Raw genomic sequence first — 20,150 nt, forward strand, 5'->3', positions numbered from 1 at the left:
ATTAATTAGTGACACGAGGAGTTCTAACACATTATCTGTGAGATTTGAGAAGATTTTTATAGATAGTCCATCAGTACTACAAGATGATTTGCTTTTGATACTATTGATCGTTTGGATCAATTCAGATTTATAGATTGGTCTTATAAAGAATGAATTCGAGACAATTTCTGAATTAGGGAGATAGGAAATGGGATCTTGTTGAGACTGAATAGTGGATGTTATATTTTTACTCACGTTAATGAAGTATTCGTTTAGATTTTCAGGGTTTGGAAGGGCAAATGTTTGAGCTGCGTGGGTTTTGTTTCGAAGATCGTTTATTATGGACCAAGTTTCTTTTGCAACACTTTTGGAGCTTCCCAGACGATTTTGATAGTAGGCTTTTTTAGCTGATTTGATGAGTTTTAAGTATGTGACTCTGTAATTGGTGATATATTGAGTGACAGAGACGTTGGTAGTAAATTTCTTGATATAAAGTAGTGAACGCATATTTTTTGCTGATATGCGGATACCTTTGGTAGTCCAGGGTTTGCGACGTTTTGGCTTAATCGTAATTAAAGGAAATGCCTTATTGAAGATACAGACAAGCTTCTCCAAAAAATTACTGAAATTATAGTCCACGTCCGTAGAAGGAAAATGCCAGTCAGAAGTTAAACATAAATTTTGAAATTTATGAAAATTCCGAGCGGAAAAAATCCTACCTAAACGTCGGGTTTTCGAGGAGGGTTTGCTGAAGATGTTAAATTTCGTATATACTGCTTCATGATCCGATAGTTCCGCATTAATAACTGTAGAGCAAACATCAAGGGGTGAGAAATCGGAGACAATATAATCAATTATGGTAGATGTAGTTTTTGTAATCCTTGTAGGAGAATTAACGTGCATGGAGAGACCATATGATTCAAATATATTGACCAAGAACATTTGGGTAGCACAAGCAGCAGCATAATTTATGTTGAAGTCTCCGCATATAATTTTTCTGCTTTTGTGAGGCAAGTCATCTAACAAATTTAGCAGGTTCTGAAAAAATAGTTCCACGGAAGAGTCAGGTGATCTATAGATGCAAATAATGTAAAGATTAAGATTTTTATTAAAAACTAAGGAAAATTCAAAGAAGGCTTCATTCAACAAAAAGTCATATTTTGTTATCAGAGAAAAATCATTGTTTGCAGAAAGAATTAGGGTGCCTCCATGAGCTGAGTTTGGACGATCATACCTAGCAATTGTGGTATAATTCTCTACAAAAAAAGGCTCGTTGACTGCAAGCCAGTGTTCTGTAACAGCAACTATCTGGGGAAATCCTAATTCCTCTAGAAACAAAAACAATTCGTCAGTTTTATTTCTTATAGAACGAATATTAATCAGAACCATACTAAAGTTGTCATCACTAAAATTATTCGAGGTTTCTAGTTCCTCAGAACACGTCGTATTATTTAAAAATTTCGTCTTGGAGAGCTAGTGGAATAATAATTTCGGTGACATTCCCTTGATTTTTGCAGGTGAATAATTCTTTCCGAAGTGAGAAAAGACCTAAAAGCAGCAAGATCAGCGTCTACTTCATCTGCACCGATTCCATAAGCATCGTTGAATTCTAGAAGAATTTTTCTTAGATCTTCATTCTTAGTCGGAAGTCCTTCGGAAGCCAGAAAGAGTTTAACACTTGTGTTGGTATACCCATCATAAAATACTGATGCAGGTTGGTCGTGTAGAAAAGCAAGATGAATTTTAATGGCCTTCAAGATATCCGGTTCCCTTAATCTGGCTAAAAGATATCGACTATTCGAGTTATTGGTCAATCTAACTCTTGGTGGGGTCAAAGGATCCAGATTTATCGATGGTTCTAAAGTATCCTTCTTAATGAAATTAATATGAGAACGGAAAGGATCTTTAGATTTGCACATTGCAATGGCCTGCTTGTCTGTCAGTATATTTGTGGTATCAACTTCATTCTTGTTGCCCGATTTAAGTGATTTTTTGAACGTGTTATAGCCTGATTCTTTAACAATATCACTGTAATAATATTGTTGCTAAACAGGTAAATTTTCATTGTACTCCGGGTGTACCAATCAAACTGTGTTTTTTTCTCAAAATTTGCATCACCCTGTGGAATATTCTAGCATATATAAAATACTGAAGTTAAAATCCAAATATAGCCTCAGGTTTTTTAACATTCTGTTTTTTGATTCATTCATTTATGTTGGATAACAAAAAAGTTAGGTACTTTAACAACTAGACATGTTCTTCATCAATACACGGTGTTTCTAAATAAGTGCGACAAACTTGAAGGGGTAATTCTGCATGAAAAAATAATGACAGTTGGCTTTATAAACATATGTCCGCAAATGATTCGTTTCCGAGATACGGGATGTTGATTTTTTTCTTACAAACTGACGATTTATTTATTGCTTCAAAATCAGTTGAGATATGCAAATGAAGTTTGGTAGCTTTTAAGAGATAGTTATTGCGGATTTTTTGACATAAAATTAAGAATTTAATATTCACCATTGGCGTACATACGGGTAATATGATCGGTCATATTACCCGTATGCATGCTAATGGTGAATATTAAATTCTTAATATTATGTCAAAAAATCCGCAATAACTATCTCTTAAAACCTACCAAATTTCATTTGCATATCTCAACTAGTTTTGAAGCAATAAATAAATCGTCAGTTTATAAGAAAAATTCAACATCCCGTATCTCGTAAACGAAACATTTGCGGACAAACGTCTATCAAGCCAACTGTCATTATTTTTTCATGGAGAATTATCCCTTAAAGTTTGTCGCGCTTATTTAGAAACACCGTGTATTGATGAAGAACATGTCTCATGTCTAGTTGTTAAAGTACCTAACTTTTTTGTTATCCAACATAAATGAATGAATCAAAAAACAGAATGTTAAAAAACCTGAGGCTATAGTTGGATTTTAATTTCAGTATTTTATATATGCTAGAATATTCCACAGGGTGATGCAAACTTTGAGAAAAAAACACAGTTTGATTGGTACACCCGGTATACAATGAAAATTTACATGTTTAGCAACAATATTATTACAGTGGTATTGTTAAAGAATCAGGCTTCAACATGTTCAAGAAATCACTTAAATCGGCCAACAGGTTTAGGAAATACGAGTCATCAAAAATGACCAAATTTTTAAGTGGGCCGATTTCTATGCACGTTATAGATCACAGGTGAATAACCTGATAAGTGGGGCCAATCAGCCTTTATCCCTATCCATAAAAAAAGATGACTAGCTGTATGCAGAAATTACAGAAGCATTGCCCTTATTACTCACGCAAGCAAAATTCTGCTACATATAATGAATGAACCGCTAAAGAACTTTGTACTCCCTGAGATAGCCGAAGAACAATGTGGATTCATACCAGGAAAAGGAAAGTGTGAGCAGATATTGAACATCAGACAAATTCCAGGGTTCCAAACACCAAAATTCAGTAAAATGGGACCCCCTATGGAGTATAATGGAAAATATGGGAGTACCTAACCATTTAATCAAATTTAAATTCAAGATGCAGTAGAAATAAACAAACCAAGACACGTTAAATGCTACTAGGAGCACTCCCGAATCATAATTTACAATGTATATACATTGTAATTCCCAAATCATGATTTCCAAAGTTTATACATTGTAAATTATGATTCGGGAGTGCTCCTAGTAGCATTTAACGTGTCTTGGTTTGTTTATTTCTACTGCATCTTGAAGTTAAATTTAGTATAATTAACCTAATAATAAATCTGTATGATACAAACTCAGCCAAAGTTAAAATTCACGGAATAATATAATATCTTCAAATGTGTTCAAAAACAAAGTAAGCCCCTAGACAAGGCTGCATATTATCACCATTATTATACAATATATACAGGGTGTCCAGAAACTCTATGAGGACAAGAGATTCCTCAGATAATTTTAAGACAATTTAACCCAATTCATCTAGTCCGAAAATGCTTCCTAAAGGAGCTAGAGCTATTTGAAGATGGCGTCTGGTAATTAGTTTTTATTAAATATCTCCAGAACGCTTCTATTTAGAAAAACGAAAATTGGTACACATATTTATCTTCCAGAGATAAATCGATTCCATCCATTGCAAATTTTAACTACCGGTCATAGGCGTTCGTTTTGGGTAGGGCAACAGTTATAATATTATCGCATAACTTTTTTGTTTTTAATTTTTAGGCATTTTTGAGTCTGGATTATTAAAATGTAAGTTATTATAGTACTAAAAGGAACTCTTACTGTAAGTCGATAGGATACAGTCGAAAACTGGAACATTTATTTATATTCCGGAGATGAATCGATTTCATTAATTGCGAATTTCTACTACCGGTCATATGCGTCCGTTTTGGGTAGGACAACGGTTATTTTATCGCATGACTTTTTTGTCTTTAATTTTTAAGAATTTTTGACACTAGATTATTAAATTATGAGGTATTAGTACTAAAAGTTACTCTTGCCTTAAGTTGGTAAAATACACCGTTTTTTTTTTTTTAATTTTTTCAATTTTTTTTTTCAAATTCAGGAAACGAAAAATTTTCAAATCGATTTTTCTAGAAAACGGTGTGTTCTACCGACTTAAAGCAAGAGTACCTTTTGGTATCTTGGCAAGAGATAAAATAACCGTTGCCCCATCCAAAAGGGACGTCTAGACTGGTACTAGAAATTCACAATGGATGAATCGATTTATCTCTGGAAGATAAATATGTGTACCAATTTTCGTTTTTCTAACTAGAAGTGTTCTGGAGGTATTTAAGAAAAAGTAATTACAAGATGCCATCTTCAAAGAGCTCTAGCTCCCTTAGGAAGCATTTTTGGACTAGGTGAATTTGATTAAATTGTTTTAAAATTATCTGAGGAATCTCCTGTCTTCGTTTGTCGGTAGAGTTTCTGGACACCCTGTATATTCTGAATATCTAATGAGAAAAATACTAGATGAATGGGATAGAATAATCACTATAGGAGGCAGAAAAATCAGTAACCTATGATACACAGATGACACACTTATACTAGCAGCGAATGAAGTCGAAATGATTACCATCACCGAACGACTAAGCTGGATAAGAAAAGAATTCGGAGTTCATATCAACACCAGGAAAACAAAAATAATGATCGTAGATAGGATAAATAATATTCAACGGCACATAGACCAAGTGGCGAATTTCGAAGTGGTAGACAGATTTGTTTACTTGGAGATTGCTCCTCAGAAATCAAGAGTAGAATATGGCCCGAACCGCAACAGCTTAGTTAATTAAAATATGGAAACATGGAACAATAAGAAGGAATACTAATCTCAGGTTGGGCAATACCCTTATTTTTCCCATTACTACATATGCAGCTGAAACATGGACTCTTAAGAAAACACGATAGAAGTAAGATCGAAGTAAAGGATGACCATGTAGAAGATGGATTGATGATACGGAAGAAGACCTTAAGATTCTAAGGCTCAGAGGATGAATGGAAGTTGCTAGGAATTGACGGGAGTGGTGACTTCTCCATGAGCAGGCCAAGGTATAATCTCCGTGAGCAGGTAAATGAATTCTCATAAATATGGCATTCATAGACATTAATGAATCATAAGATAAGAGTTCCTCAAAAGATTATGTGGTGGCAGTCAAAAAGAAAGGAATCCCCAGTTAATATGTAAATGTTATGAAAGACAAATATGAGGGAGTAACAACTAGCAATAGGACAGGTGTGGGAGAGACTGATTCAAGTTCATGTGAAAGTAGGATTGCACCAAAGCTCGGTGCTTAGTCCTTATGTCATTAGTGTTGGATCAGATAACATCGAAACTACAGGGTAACATTCCCTCGTCCTTAATGTATGCTGATGATGTAGTATTAGTAGGAAATAGTAACTGCAATTTAGAACAAAAACTGGAATAGTGTTGGAATCTGGAATATTGCAGAGAACTGTTGGACGGTTAAAAAATAGGGGAATGAAGAAGAGAACAAAAACTACAAAGACCAGAACCTTTGAACCTCTAGTAAACCGGGGAACAAAGTGGTCATGTTAGTGCAAAGTATTTTTTATAGTCATAATAGTCAAATTTGTCGTAGTCCTGTTTATCTGCATTAAATTCTGTCTAGTGTGTTTATAAATATCAGGAATATCAGGTAGTCATACTAATGTACTTAATGCAACCAAGGATGAATATTATTATGACTTCAAGTCAGCAGACTTTAATTTGTCAAATAGCTATCTTGGAGAGGTTAATTGGGACATGATATTATTAAAACATTCTATCAATGATACGCTTAATATCTTTTACGATGTTCTTTACACAGTTATAAACATAGTAGTACCTCAAAAGAAAGTGTCTCAAGGATACTTTCCGGAATAAGAATTAAAAAATATTATTATTTTAAAAAAGCAAGCACACAAAGCATTTATGATTATATTACTTTTTCAAGATTACGATCACAATGTAAAGTCCTATCTAAAACTTGTTACAATGAATTTGTGTCCAGCTCAGAAAATGCTATTGTCAATGAGAGTAATGTGAAAAAATTCTGGTCCTATGTCAACTCACAACGAAAATCTAATGATTTACCATCTGCAATGGTTTACAAAGAGGTGAGTTGCCAACTGGGGCCTGATCTTCCAAATCTATTTGCAGATTATTTTAAAACTGTTTACTCAACAAAAGTTTGTCAGGCGGTTGAATCTTTATCCTTTAATGATATCAGTATAATCATCATCATCAATGGTGCTACAGCCCTATGAAAGAGCCTTGACCTTCGCAAGTCTATTACGCCAGTCAGTCCTATCCATTGCCAACCGTTGCCAGTTTGCTGCGCCTATTTTTCTCCCATCCTCATCTACACCATCTTTCCATCTAAGTTTTGGCCTACCCCTATTTCTACTTCCCACAGGTTGTGACATAAGGATTCTTCTAGGAGGGTTGTTATTATGTGATCTTGCTAGATGTCCTGCATATCTTAGTCGTCCTATTCTTGATATCAGTATAAATGATCTTCAAATCAGTATTTCCACAATTTATGAAGAGATTTGTAATTTAAAAACCAACAAGAGTCCAGGGCCAGATGGAATACCCCCCATTATTCTAAAATCATGTAGTTTCGTACTTTCTCGTCCTCTCTATATAATATTTAACTCTTCTTTAAAGTCTGGTTATTTTCCTGAGTTTTGGAAAACTAGCTTCTTGACCCCCATATACAAATCTGGGAATAAAGCTGATGTGTGCAATTATAGGCCAGTTTGCAATTTAAATGTAATTCCAAAAACTATTTGAAAAAATAGTAACGAAATATCTTACCTCAGTGTTATCATCAACAATAATACACCAGCAGTATGGATTTCTAAATGGAAGGTCTACTGAGCTTAATTTACTAGTTTACAGTGAGTTTCTGTCAGGTGTCTTGGATGGTGGTGGTGAGGTACACAGTATATACATTGACTTTTCTAAGGCATTTGACAGGGTAAATCATACAATTTTATTGGATAAACTGAGGTCAGCAGGTTTGGATGGTGTTTGTTGAGCTGGATCAGCAGCTGTTTGTCTGATAGATCTCAAATAGTAAAGGTCAAAGGCTTTAAATCTAAGAAGATAAAAGTACCTTCTGGTGTGCCTCAAGGGTCTCATTTGGGACCCTTGTTATTTAACATCTTTATAAATGACATCCAGAGTTGCTTTCAATATTCCGAATTTCTATATTTTGCTGATGACCTAAAATGCTCCAAGGATGTCTCTTATACCACTGATTGTATCAACTTGCAGTCAGATTTGTCCATACTTGTGGACTGGTGTGAAAGAAATTGCATGGATTTAAACCCAAACAAATGCCTGACTATGTATTTCTCTAAGAGGCGTATCCCCTTGACTTTTTCCTATGCAATTTCTAACACCATCTTGATAAATATGTCAGCTACTAAGGATCTTGGAGTCTTATTTGACAATGCTCTATCCTTCAGATTTCATATCGCGGAGATTGTTTCTAGAGCCCTTAAAATGGTTGGCTTTGTCAAGAGATGTACAAGAGATTTCACAAATCTCTCAGCAATCCGCCTATTGTATTGTTCATTGGTCAGACCCCTACTGGAGTATGCTTCTTCAGTCTGGAATCCCCTCTATACATGCCATGTACACAAACTAGAACAAGTGCAAAGAAGATTTTTGCGGTATTTGGCCTTTAAGGCTGGTGTGGATCCCCCTGACAACTACCATTACAACTACGGTTCACTTCACACGAGATTTTCTCTTCAGATTCGCAGGCAATGTAGGGACTTACAAAATCTTTACAAAATTTTTAATGGTATTGCTGATTGCCCAGATCTACTGTACTGTATTGGTTTGGCAGTGCCATCAAGAAATACTAGATTTCACCTCATGTTTCAACAACCTTTATGTAGAACTAATGTAAAGTTTAATAGTTTTAGTTCAAGGTCTGTAAGGACAGCCAATAACTTATCTCTGAACATTGATTTCAGTTTAAGTCAAAGACGCTTTATGTGCTTTATTAAGGATTTAACGCTTGGGGATATTACGCTTATAAATTTATAAGTACATTTATAGGTAGCTAGGTGATTTAGTATTAAGTGCCCAAATATTTGTCAATTTATTATCTGTGATAATGCTATCATTGTCTGTGTAATGTTACCATTTTGTGATTTTAATTAAGTATATTTACATATTTTATAATTTATTTTGAGGTTTAATGTATATTTTAGCTTTTAAATTATATTGTAATAATGGGTAAGGCCCGTAAATAAATAAATAAATAAAATAAATAAATAAACTAATTTTTATGTCATAGATTAAAGTCATACTATTATACAGGGTGTGCCGAAAAGATTGGTCATAAATTATATCACAGATTCTGGGGTCAAAAATAGGTTGATTGAACCTTACTTACCTATATACAATAGTGCACACAAAAAAAGTTACAGCCCTTTGAAGTTACAAAATGAAAACTGATTTTTTTTTTCATATATCGAAAACTCTTAGAGATTTTTTATTGAAAATGGATATGTGGCATTCCTATGGCAGCAACATCTTAAAAAAAAATTAAAGTGAAATTTGTGCACCCCTTAAAAATTTTATGGGGGTTTTGTTCCCTTAAACCCCCCAAACTTTTGTGTATGCTCCAATTAAATGATTATTGTGGCACCATTAGTTAAAAACTTTTTATCCTCTTAGTACTTTTTCGATAAGCCAGTGGTTATCAAGATATTTTGAATACCGTAATTTCGGGTGACTTTGGCCCGCCAGGATGACTTTGGCTCATTTTGGGAAAAAGATATTTTAGTAACTAGGGCATTTGTGCAATAAATTATCAAGTAAATTTCATTGTACCGCACCATCAGTACCATATGAACTGTTTGAAAATTTTAATAAATTATGCTAATACTTGTTATGTTACGAAAAAAACGAATTTCTAAAATTTGGTCATTCCACATAAGATTTTTTGACTGGAAAAATTGGTTGGAAACCAATAATACTTCCAAGAGTAAGATTAATTGCATATTGGCATATTGAAAATCTGTGAATTCTTAACCTCCGTGCATCGTTATTTCAGTCTAAACATAGACAGTAAGACGGTCGGATATTATTTTGCAAGGTGCTACAAAATGTAACGGGTTTCGGGTGACTTTGTCCCAGTTTGTTGATTGTTGGATTTTGGTCACTGGTTGCTTCTATATTAAATTAAAGTAAGTAAATGCTGATTTTAAATTTGCTTTTAGCCTTGTAACAACTGCAGGGTTTATTAACTTGCAGATACTTCGTCTAATTCTTCATCTAGTGAGAGCTATAGGGATAATGAAGATCTACATAAGCTTTCCATTGGAGTTGGAGACTTCGTAATTGTATCTGACTACTTTGACAGCTTTCCAGGAAAATTCGATGGATTTGTAAGAGGTAGTAATAACTGTTACTGTTGGGTGCAAGTAATGGTACTGGGTGAAAGAAGTATATGGCAATGGCCCGAAGTCCCTGTAAGAAAATCCTACCACTTGGCTAATGTTGATTTTACTGAGCCATTGGAACTTGGAGATAACCGATATTTCTTTCCAGATTTAAAAAAAAAGCTTGTAAATCGTTTTATTGTTCATTTTTTGTTAAGAAATGATCTTTTTTGTTAACCTAGGGTCCTATGTAAAGTTTTATGTTAGTTTTAGTTTTTCCTTGTTTGAAATTTAAATAAATTTTTTTCACCTAACAAAATGTTTATTTCTGATTCATCTGGTAGGGTCACATTAGCCCAAACAATAATAATCACAGAGAATAAATATAAAATGTAGCTTGAGACAAAGTCACCCGACACTAGCGGGTGACTTGGCACACCACATTTTTATTTTTTTTATAATACAGGAAGCGCTTCTTTGTGTTTTCATGTAATTTTTCTAAAAGAGTAGCTATAGACTCAAATACACATAAATAAAGAAACATACTTTTAACCCTTAAGTACTAACACACCGTCTCTCAGACGGCATCGTTTGTTGAAAGTGGGATATTTCCATTCCTAGAAAAATTTGAAGGTCATCCGTTTATGACTTTTCAAGTTATGTTGTTATTTACTAGTATTGAATTCGGCAATTTGCTGCAGGTTGTTATTCGAAAGATATTTAGACTCAAAGTGTGATTTCCGTCTAATAGACGGGGTGTTAGTGTTTGTGCCCAGTTCGTCATTAAACATAATGTGCCCCAGTTCGTCAAAAAGTTCAAATAAGGGGATAAAGACTATGAGGAAACTCTTTTGAAATGACTTGATGAGGTAGAAGACGACGTAAGCGAAGTGGGATCAATTTGTGATGAAAATGTTGCCACTGACTACCATTGCTACACTGTACAAATTTTAGTGCCTGTCAGTTTTTTTTATTTTCATGTTTATTACTCTTTGTTTAACTCGATTATAAATTTTTATCAAGATTCTTTAATTTGTTTCATTTTTATCACACTTTTTTTCAGGAATAAAAAGTCGCACAGACAATCCTTCCATTCTTGTTATAATGTTTTGTATTTTAATAAATACAGAAAAACTAGATCAATTACTGTGTTTTTTAGATAAGTAATACTTTCAGTAAGTCATCGAAATATTTTTTTGCATTATAATATTTAACAAAAGAAAAATAACCAGTAAAATGTGAAACCCGTCTGTCAGGCGGTTAGTTAGTGTTTGCGCCATTGATTTAAGATGTTAGTACTTAAGGGTTAAGTATTAAAAAAACTGAAATCTACATTTAAACTTCGAAAGTGAGTCAAAGTCACCCGAAATTACGGTATTTGTCGAATCCACCACATATTTGTATATGGTTAAGTACGATTATAGAGACCTGTTAATAATCTGAAAATTTATTTATAATTTACTTTTTTAGGTATATGTATTTTGAAAAAGAAGCCACATCTCGATTAAAGGTGACTTATCAAAAAAAGACTAGGAGGCAAAAAAGTTTTAAAAACACTGTGTTTAACTAATGGTACCACAATACTAGTTTAATTGGAATGGACACGAACATTTGGGGGGTTTAAAGGAACAAAACCCCAATAAAATTTTTATGTAGACATATTAAAAAAGAAGCTGCATTTCGATAAAAAATGGCTTATCGAAAAAATACTAAGAGGCAAAAAAGCTTTAAAAACGTTGTGTTTAACTAATGGTACCACAATAATGAATTAATTGGAACATACACAAAAGTTTGGGGGGGTTTCAGGGCACAAACCCTCCATAAAAGTTTTATGGGGTGGACAAATTTCACTATAATTTTGTTTTAAGATGTTCCTGCCATAAGAATCGTACATATCCATTTTCAATAAAAAATCTCCAATAGTTTTCGATATATTGAAAAAAATCGATTTTCATTTTGTATCTTCAAAGGGCTGTAACTTTTTTTATGAGCACATTTGTACTAAGGTAAGTTAGGTTCAATCGAACTATTTTTGACCCCAGAATGTGTGGTATAATTTATGACCAATCTTTTCGGGACACCCTGTATATAGAATAGAATAGAATAGAATACTTTATTGGTATAGCTTTACAGCTGCCATCATAAAGATGGATATACACGTCAGATATACAACACAATATAGTCACAGACACATAATCAAATACCTATACATACACTTAAATTTTAGATTTAACATAATGTACATTGATAAATATGAAAATTATTAATATTAGACAGAACTCATAACAGCAATCTAGTTGCTAAGTATTCTTCTACACTGTAGAATGCATGTTTACATAGTATACTTTTCACAACTCTTTTGAATTTCACCGGATGCAAAGATCTAACTTCATTTGGAAGATGATTATATAGCCTGACCCCCATATAATCTGTGGACTTCTCAAATTTGGATAGTTTGTGACCAACAGTAACAAACTGATTGGCATTCCTAGTTGAGTATGCATGTAAATCAGAATTTCTCTTGAATGAATGTAAATTATGCTTAATATACAATATGGATTTCAAGATATATATGGAAGGCAACGGTAAGATATTGTTATTAATGAAAACTTGCTTACAAGTATGCCCAAAAGGAATATTGAAGATAAGTCTAATAATTCTCTTCTGTTTAATAAACACTGTGTCTGATTTTGTGGAATTACCCCATAACGTAACATTATAAGTAAGGTGACAATAAACCAAAGAATAATATACATTAATGAGAGTTTTAATACTGAGTGTTCTCTTCAACTGTACTAAAGCATAGAATGAACAATTTAGTTTCTTATTAACATATTCAACGTGAACATCCCAACTCATAAACTGGTCCAAGAATACACCTAAAAATTTTATGTTTGGAATATTTACAATTTCAGGAATAGACACAACTGGCATATTTCGTTTGCATCTAAAATGTATATACGATGTTTTATCAATATTCAGTTGTAGCAAGTTTTGTGTACACCATGTTTGGAATAATCTGATAACCCTTGACACTCTATTTTGAAGCTCTACGTATGTATGTGCTGATACAATCACAGATGAGTCATCTGCGTACATTACAATGTGGTCATGAGTAATATGATCGGGTATGTCATTGACAAAAATAAGAAATAGCAGTGGTCCCAACACAGATCCCTGCGGCACTCCTACATCTACACTGAAGATGTCTGACCTTTCCTTGTTTAATTCAACATAGAATTTCCTCTCCAGAAGATATGAGTTCAATAAATTTAACATGTTACCTCTTATTCCGTGGACATACAATTTGTTAAGGACAAATTCAAATTTAAGACTGTCGAATGCTCTGGAAAGATCAAAGAAGATACCCACTACAAGAAGACCATCATCAAGATGCCTATAGACAGATTCCATAAATACTTCAGTAGCCCCCTCTGTTGATCTTCCAGATCGAAAGCCATGCTGTTCTGAACACAGTGCATTATTTTTGTCCAAAAACTGTATGATCCTAGTGTAGTAAGCTCGTTCAAAAATTTTTGAAATTACATTTAACAAAGAAATAGGTCTATAATTATCAATACAAGTGTGATCGGATTTTTTATATACTGGAACAATTTTACTTAATTTTAGGTTTTCAGGAAATTCACCTGTGTTGTATACTAGGTTAATTAAATATGCCAGCGGTTCTGATATAACATCCTTGATGTGTTTGATCATTCTTGTGTTTAATTCATCATTTCCAAAAGAATGTTTATTTTTAAGACCACAAATAATATCAAGAACTTCATCAGATGTTACTGGAAAATAAACAAAACTGTCTATAGTCCACCTATGTGATAAAGTACAGTTTTGAGGGTTATTGTCAAGCCTATTTTTTAGTGCATTATTTCTGTCATTGAAATGGCATGCAAAATATTGAGCTAAATTTTTATCATCTGATATTAGTTTGTCTTCAATTTTGAGTTTAATTTTATTAGTACTTTGCTTTCTCCCTATAGTTTTATTTACTATACTCCACATAGTTTTTTGTTTATTATTACTACTTATAATTTGAAGATAATTGAATTCCCTTTTCTTTTCAGCAATAAGATTATTGTATTCCTTCTTGGTAGCTTTATACTCATTCCAGATGTTACTATTATTAGAGTTTTTAGCTTCATTAAATAGGTTTTTTAATTGTTTACTCCTAGCATATATGTCATGATCAACCCAACCTTTACTTTTATGCACGTCCTTACCTATTTTACTTTTAAGGGGACAGTTTGAAGTAATAGCAAAGTTTAAAGTATCCATAAATTCGATAAAAGCGTTATTAATATTACTTTCATTGTATACCTCGCAAAAACCAATCCTCATTAAGTCTTGTTTTAGGATGTCTAAATTATTATCATTTAAACACCTAAAACACTGCTGTTTTATATTAGATTCCATCCTATCCTGATTACGACCTACAACAATGTCAAAAATAATGGCAAGATGGTCACCCATATTGGGTTGATTGACTTGACAAGTATGATTCATAGTGATATTATTAGTAGCAATGTAGTCAATTTTTGTTTTTGTTACTTTATTGTTATTCATGAAAATACGTGTTGGTACATTTGGGATATTTAGAGACAAACCAAACGATTGAAAAAGATCATCTAATCGAAGTTTTTCATTGCTCTGAATTAAGTAGTTGATATTAAAGTCTCCACAGAGATAAATTTTATCAACACGGTTGTGAAAATGACCTAAAATATTAAAACAATTATTTATAAAAGAATCTAGATTGCTGTTAGGCGTTCTGTACACATTAATGACTAGAAATTTACAGTTACTGATTAAAATAGTCACAGCACAACATTCAAAGCTTTCTTCCTCAGAGAATTTACGGCAATCAACGACTGAGACTGCATACTTGTCTGTCCCAGATTTAGATAAAATAAGAGTTCCACCATGTATTTTATTTTTTCTAGTAAAATGGGTTACTAAAGTGTACCCTGGGATATAAATAAGATTAATATTATCCTCATTACACCAGTGCTCCTGAATACATAGAATGTCAGGTTTTTCAGCATTAGAAAAAAGCTCAAGATTTAAAAGTTTGTTTGTTAAACATTGTACATTAACCGAGATTAACTTCAATTTAAAGTCATTTACTATACGTGAAATAGTTGTATTGCTTGAGGACCCACCTAATGCGACAGCGTCCTCCTCATCTTGAAAAACGAGACTAATGCTCCGCTGGGCCAGATTTCTCGCTTCCATGCATTCTTAATTAAGTCTCGTCTAATGGTCACTTTCATGGATGCATATATGTCAGGTTTTTTGGACTGATGGATTTCGCATTTTACGCCATCTAAATGATTTTCCAGGAACTTTTCTAATTGCTCCGGTTTTGTGTCAGGCTTTAGGCGAGTCACATGTAGGTTGATCATTTGTGGAACAGCCTCAATGTTGCAAGGTGACTCGGTACTTCCAACTAAGAACTTCCTCTTTTTTCTATGAGCTACCTGTGTCCACGCACCGTTGCTTGAAGACTCTGAAAGAACCGGAGCATTATTTTCAGTGTTCAACAGATTATGTAAAACAGTTTGAGTTTTGGCTTCTTGCATTGCGGCACTCATTTGTCTTGATGTAATGTATTTTTTTTCATTTGGCACTTCATTTCCAAAGTTTGTCGATGTTGAGGATCGCGCTAGCGTTCCGTCTGCAGGAATTTTAGTCACTACTAATTCAGTTTGTTTACTATTAGTAAGGTCATTAACATTTTGTAGTTGTTTATCATCTTTACCAGGGGAAGTCCAGTTTTTTCTTTTGTCAACGTTAATTACCTTGAATTCAGGTTCTTTAGTTTTTTGTTTTACTTTTTCTTCAAGGAGCTCGTTAGTTCTTTTTAACAATTGATTATTATCAAATAAAATTTTATATTTTTCCTCTTTTTCACTTAAAATTGTTTTTAGAAAATCAATTTCCAACTGTAGGATATGTGCATTTACCTCTTGAGTATGACTTACTGAGTTTCCTTTGGGATTTTCAGATTGTTCACATGTCTCACATACAATTCTAGTATCACATAACTTTATACATTTCTGCTTTTTTCTTGATGAACAAGATAAATGAAAAATACTTCCACATTTTATGCACACTATAACGTTAGTAGTTTTCTGGCAACATTTGAATGCTTTTTCCTTAAAATTCTCATCATTTACAGAGAGGAGTAATTTCACGTGCGCATCGTTCGGCGCCATCTTGAATAATAATGACCATCTTACTTGGTGACCATATTATTTTACAAAAATTATAGATATTGCATACTGTTTAATTATATGAGCGCCAGCGTTTTATACAAATTTCTAATAAAATACTTGTACATACCTTCCTTTTTTGTTTATGGGGCAGTTCCATCTTCTTAAAAAGTTCTAAGTGTTCAACGCCAGGCCACACTTGAGGAGTTATCGATCCGCAGAGTTGTGATATTAGCGTAAGTTGCTGTTGCTCGCTATTGCCCTGCATAATGGGAGACCTCGTCCACATCTCAGCCATTATACAACCTGCCCCCCAGAGATCTACTGGTGGGCCATAATTTCTCTCGCCCAGTAATAACTCTGGTGGTCGGTACCAGAGCGTTACCACTCGATTTGTGAACCTAAAAATACAAAATGGTTAGGTATGTGATGGATACCGTTCAGATGATATCCAAGTAAATATTGTAAGGACAAATATGTTTAAAATGACACTGAATAGTAATTTAGTAATGCAATCTGATAACTTCTTGATCTCGCCCAGAAATCGCAGCAATAGATATCCTCCATTGTTAGGCCACCTCCTTGGTTCAGGAACATTTCAGGATCACCAAAGCCTGGAGAAGACAATGGGGGAGAACATGAGATGATATGGTTTTTCTATTGACTTTGGTCATATATTCGTTGAAAATTAAAGGTCTGTAATTTTTGATTTTTAAATACTTCGTTTCCTGGAGTATTATAAATTAATGATTGTCTTACCTATTGGGTAGTCCGTTTTTCGTACTACTAAATGCTCTCGCCAATCCAAAATCAGCTAATTTCAATACTCCATTCTTCGTTATCAGCACATTAGCTGCTTTCATATCCCTATGAAGTATTTTGTTGCTATGAATATAATACAGTCCGTTCAGAAGTTGTTGCACTACTTTTTTAATTTCACCCAAACTAAACTTAACATTAGAGTTCGATAGCAAACCCGCCAAATCGTGTTCACAAAAGTCAAAAACTAAATAAAAAGTCGACCGGTATCTGTTGTGTTGTGAGGCTTGAGTCCTACATATTTCTATAAGATTCACTACGTTTTCATGTTTCAGAAGTTGAAGTATCCTTATTTCACGAAGGGCAGTAATTGGAAACTGAAACAAATATAAATTGAAAGTTTTAGAATAAAAAGATCTGCAGAATGTCAAATATGAGCACCTTGTTGCTTATCCTCATGATTAAATCCTTGCCTTAGCTCACATTGGCAAGATTCTGGCATTCTTAGCCACAACACACAAGTTTGGTTCTTGCCAACAATAATGACATTTTCATTTCTAAAAATGATACAAGCTGTGTTTCGAGGGTCACATTAAGCTGTTGGTCCCCTTGGACTAGTGTGCATCGACAAAAAAGGGTTTAAGATGAAAGTCCCTACTTGAAAAAGGGTTTAAAATGAAAATGGTGCCAGAACTTGTCCAAAAGCATATCCTCGACAAAATTGACATACGATATTATCATTTAAGCAGCTATTATTATCATCAGCAGTTAAGGTTTTGAGTATGATTACCTTATAAGTAAAGTTTCTAATTTAGCTTAATTCTAATTTTGTTTTGTCTTTTTAATGCAACTTATACTTTATACCAGGGGTTCCCAACCGGCGGTACTCATACCACTGGTGGTACGTGGGAAGATTTCAAGTAGTATGCGTCATGTGGGCGAAACAAGCGATTACGATGGGCCCCTGTCTGTGAAAGTGCCAGTGCAGTTGTTGTGCTTTCATATTAAACTATAAAGCAGTTTTGATGACCTCTGGGACTTCAAAGGATAGTGTTACTTACAGTGTGGTTTTATAGTGAATTCTGGCACAGAAAATAGTAACAATCCTATTCTTTAACATGTTGCTTGTTTCGAAATGCTTTCGAATCAAAGCATGAAGTTTTCTATGCTAATACGTCACCAACACACAAAGCGCTCTGATGTGGTTGGTAAGCTGATCAAATTTTTTTAGAAGAGAATCTATTCTTTTTACGAAAGAAAGTAAATGCATGACTAGTTTTGTAAATATGATACTAACTTAATAAAGGCATCCTACCTTGCTAGATGTATAATTGCAAAGGATGGAAAGCCTCAGACAATATGTAGGTGAGACCCTTTTACTACCAGCCACTGTCGAAGTGGCCCAAACCGTGTTAGGAGTAAAGACAATCAAAGAAATTAAAAAAAAACATTGTCAAACAACACAGTGAAAAGGCTAACTACTGATATGTCTTCCAATATTGAAGAACAACTTTGTTTAAAACTTCAAAAATGCACATATTTTGCACTTCAAGTAGCTGAAAGCACCGATATAACAAATATAGTACAGCTACTCGTATTTGTATGATTTGATTTTTATGAAGAAGTTATAGAAGAGTTTTTGTTCTGAGTTCTGCAAACCACTTGAATCAATCACTACATAGGAACTCATATGTCAGGTAAATTGACAGGGTTAGCAGCAAAAATAAAGAAAATTGCTCCTGAATGCCTAAGTAGACATTGTGTCATACATCGAGAAGAATAATTACTAGAATTAGAAATAATTAGTAGATATATTTCTAAAAAATTAGGATCGGAGTGGGGGGCTTCCTTTAAGTTTCATGCCCCCCCTCCACCAATGTTTGGTGGTATGCAAAAATCTTCACAATATTTCAGGTGGTACGCAGTTGCTAGAAGGTTGGAAACCCCTGCTTTATACAGTTTGACTGTATACATTTGTAAAAATGGTATAACTGTAAATAAATAAATAAATATATAAATACTCTACTCACCCCTTCCTTTTCATTGTCCATAAGAACTTTTTTCATAGCTACAAACTTTTTAGGATTGCTCTTGTCCCGTGCTTTAAATACTTCCCTAGAATTTAATAAATATATATTAGTATTGTACTTTACTTTAGTACATCAACTACTGTAGATGAAAAAATCCCATACTATGCCTATGGTTTGCTTATGCTTTTAATTTACAGAAAAAGCATAATAGTATGACAAATGCAATGGAGATGGTAGAGACATTTACAAGATCTAGTTGGAAAGACCAAATGGGATAGAATAAGAAATGAGACAATAAGAGAGATAAACAAACAGAAACCAATAATGAACAAAATAATAGACATTTAAACTGGTATGGAGACCTGATGAGAATGAAACCCAAGACTAATGAGAAAAATTCACGAAACACGAAATATCACAAAAAAGAAAAAAGGCTGACCCAGGGAAAATGGATACCTACATCAAATAGTGGATGCAGGAGAGATTAAACAGAAAATACTTGGAGAAATGAAAATACTACCACAAGACAGAGAAGAATGAAGAATGTAAGTGATGGGTGAATATGTAGCATAACTAAACCCAAATCCGACACCTGAAAGGGTATAAGGAAGGGGAGAAAGAAAGAACAGTTATTGCACAACATGGAAGTTTCCTTATGAAACTAGACCTACTTACCCAAAAGTTCCCTGACCTATTTTGGCAACTTTTTCGTATTTCCCCGTCAAATCACAATAGGGAAAGTTAAAATCCTCGATATATCTTTCTTTATCACGCATATTCATCACCGTAGAATGGGGGTGACTACTAGAGCTAGAATGATTGCTCTCACGGTCTCTGTTGTTGTTCTGCATGGTTGTATATTTTAACTATTACAAATTAAGATTGCTGCTATAACTGAAAACTATGGAATTGTTTATAGATACTCATGTTCCTGGAAAAACTAAAAAAATTTCACTTTTTCACAACATTTAACATAACCAATATTCTAAATGCCAATGTCAAATGTCATATCCTTTGACATTTGGCAAAGGTCACAGACGCATAGACATGGACAAAAGTCGATGTCAAAATTAATTTTTTTACATAAGTCCATGGATTATACATCTCTCAAGCTGATTTTTATTTTATTTACCATATTATTTTTGTTTTAATATAAATAAATACAGAATAATTCAGCCGATTTTCCCTTTATTTAAATTTAAAACATATATTTCTCGAAAGTTTAAAAAGTGGAATAGTTTGTTTTAGAGCTGA

The 20,150-nt window shown here is 33.6% G+C and overlaps 1 protein-coding gene across 1 annotated transcript in view; it reads right to left on the reverse strand.

Moving 5' to 3' along the window:
- The window catches only part of LOC126886729 (cyclin-dependent kinase 9), a 28,069-nt gene extending 8,170 nt beyond the window's left edge, over window positions 1-19,899 (reverse strand). Inside the window, exons 1-4 of the mRNA XM_050653738.1 lie at window positions 19,572-19,899; window positions 18,897-18,981; window positions 16,867-17,243; window positions 16,238-16,508 (exon numbers count right to left, since the gene is read on the reverse strand). Coding sequence (XP_050509695.1) covers window positions 16,238-16,508; window positions 16,867-17,243; window positions 18,897-18,981; window positions 19,572-19,747 — 909 coding nt within the window. The 5' untranslated portion in view covers window positions 19,748-19,899. The remainder of the gene's footprint in view (window positions 1-16,237; window positions 16,509-16,866; window positions 17,244-18,896; window positions 18,982-19,571) is intronic.
- Between the last annotated feature and the right edge of the window lie 251 nt (window positions 19,900-20,150).

This window comes from Diabrotica virgifera, chromosome 6 (genome assembly GCF_917563875.1).
Source record: "Diabrotica virgifera virgifera chromosome 6, PGI_DIABVI_V3a".
Lineage (NCBI taxonomy): Eukaryota > Metazoa > Arthropoda > Insecta > Coleoptera > Chrysomelidae > Diabrotica > Diabrotica virgifera.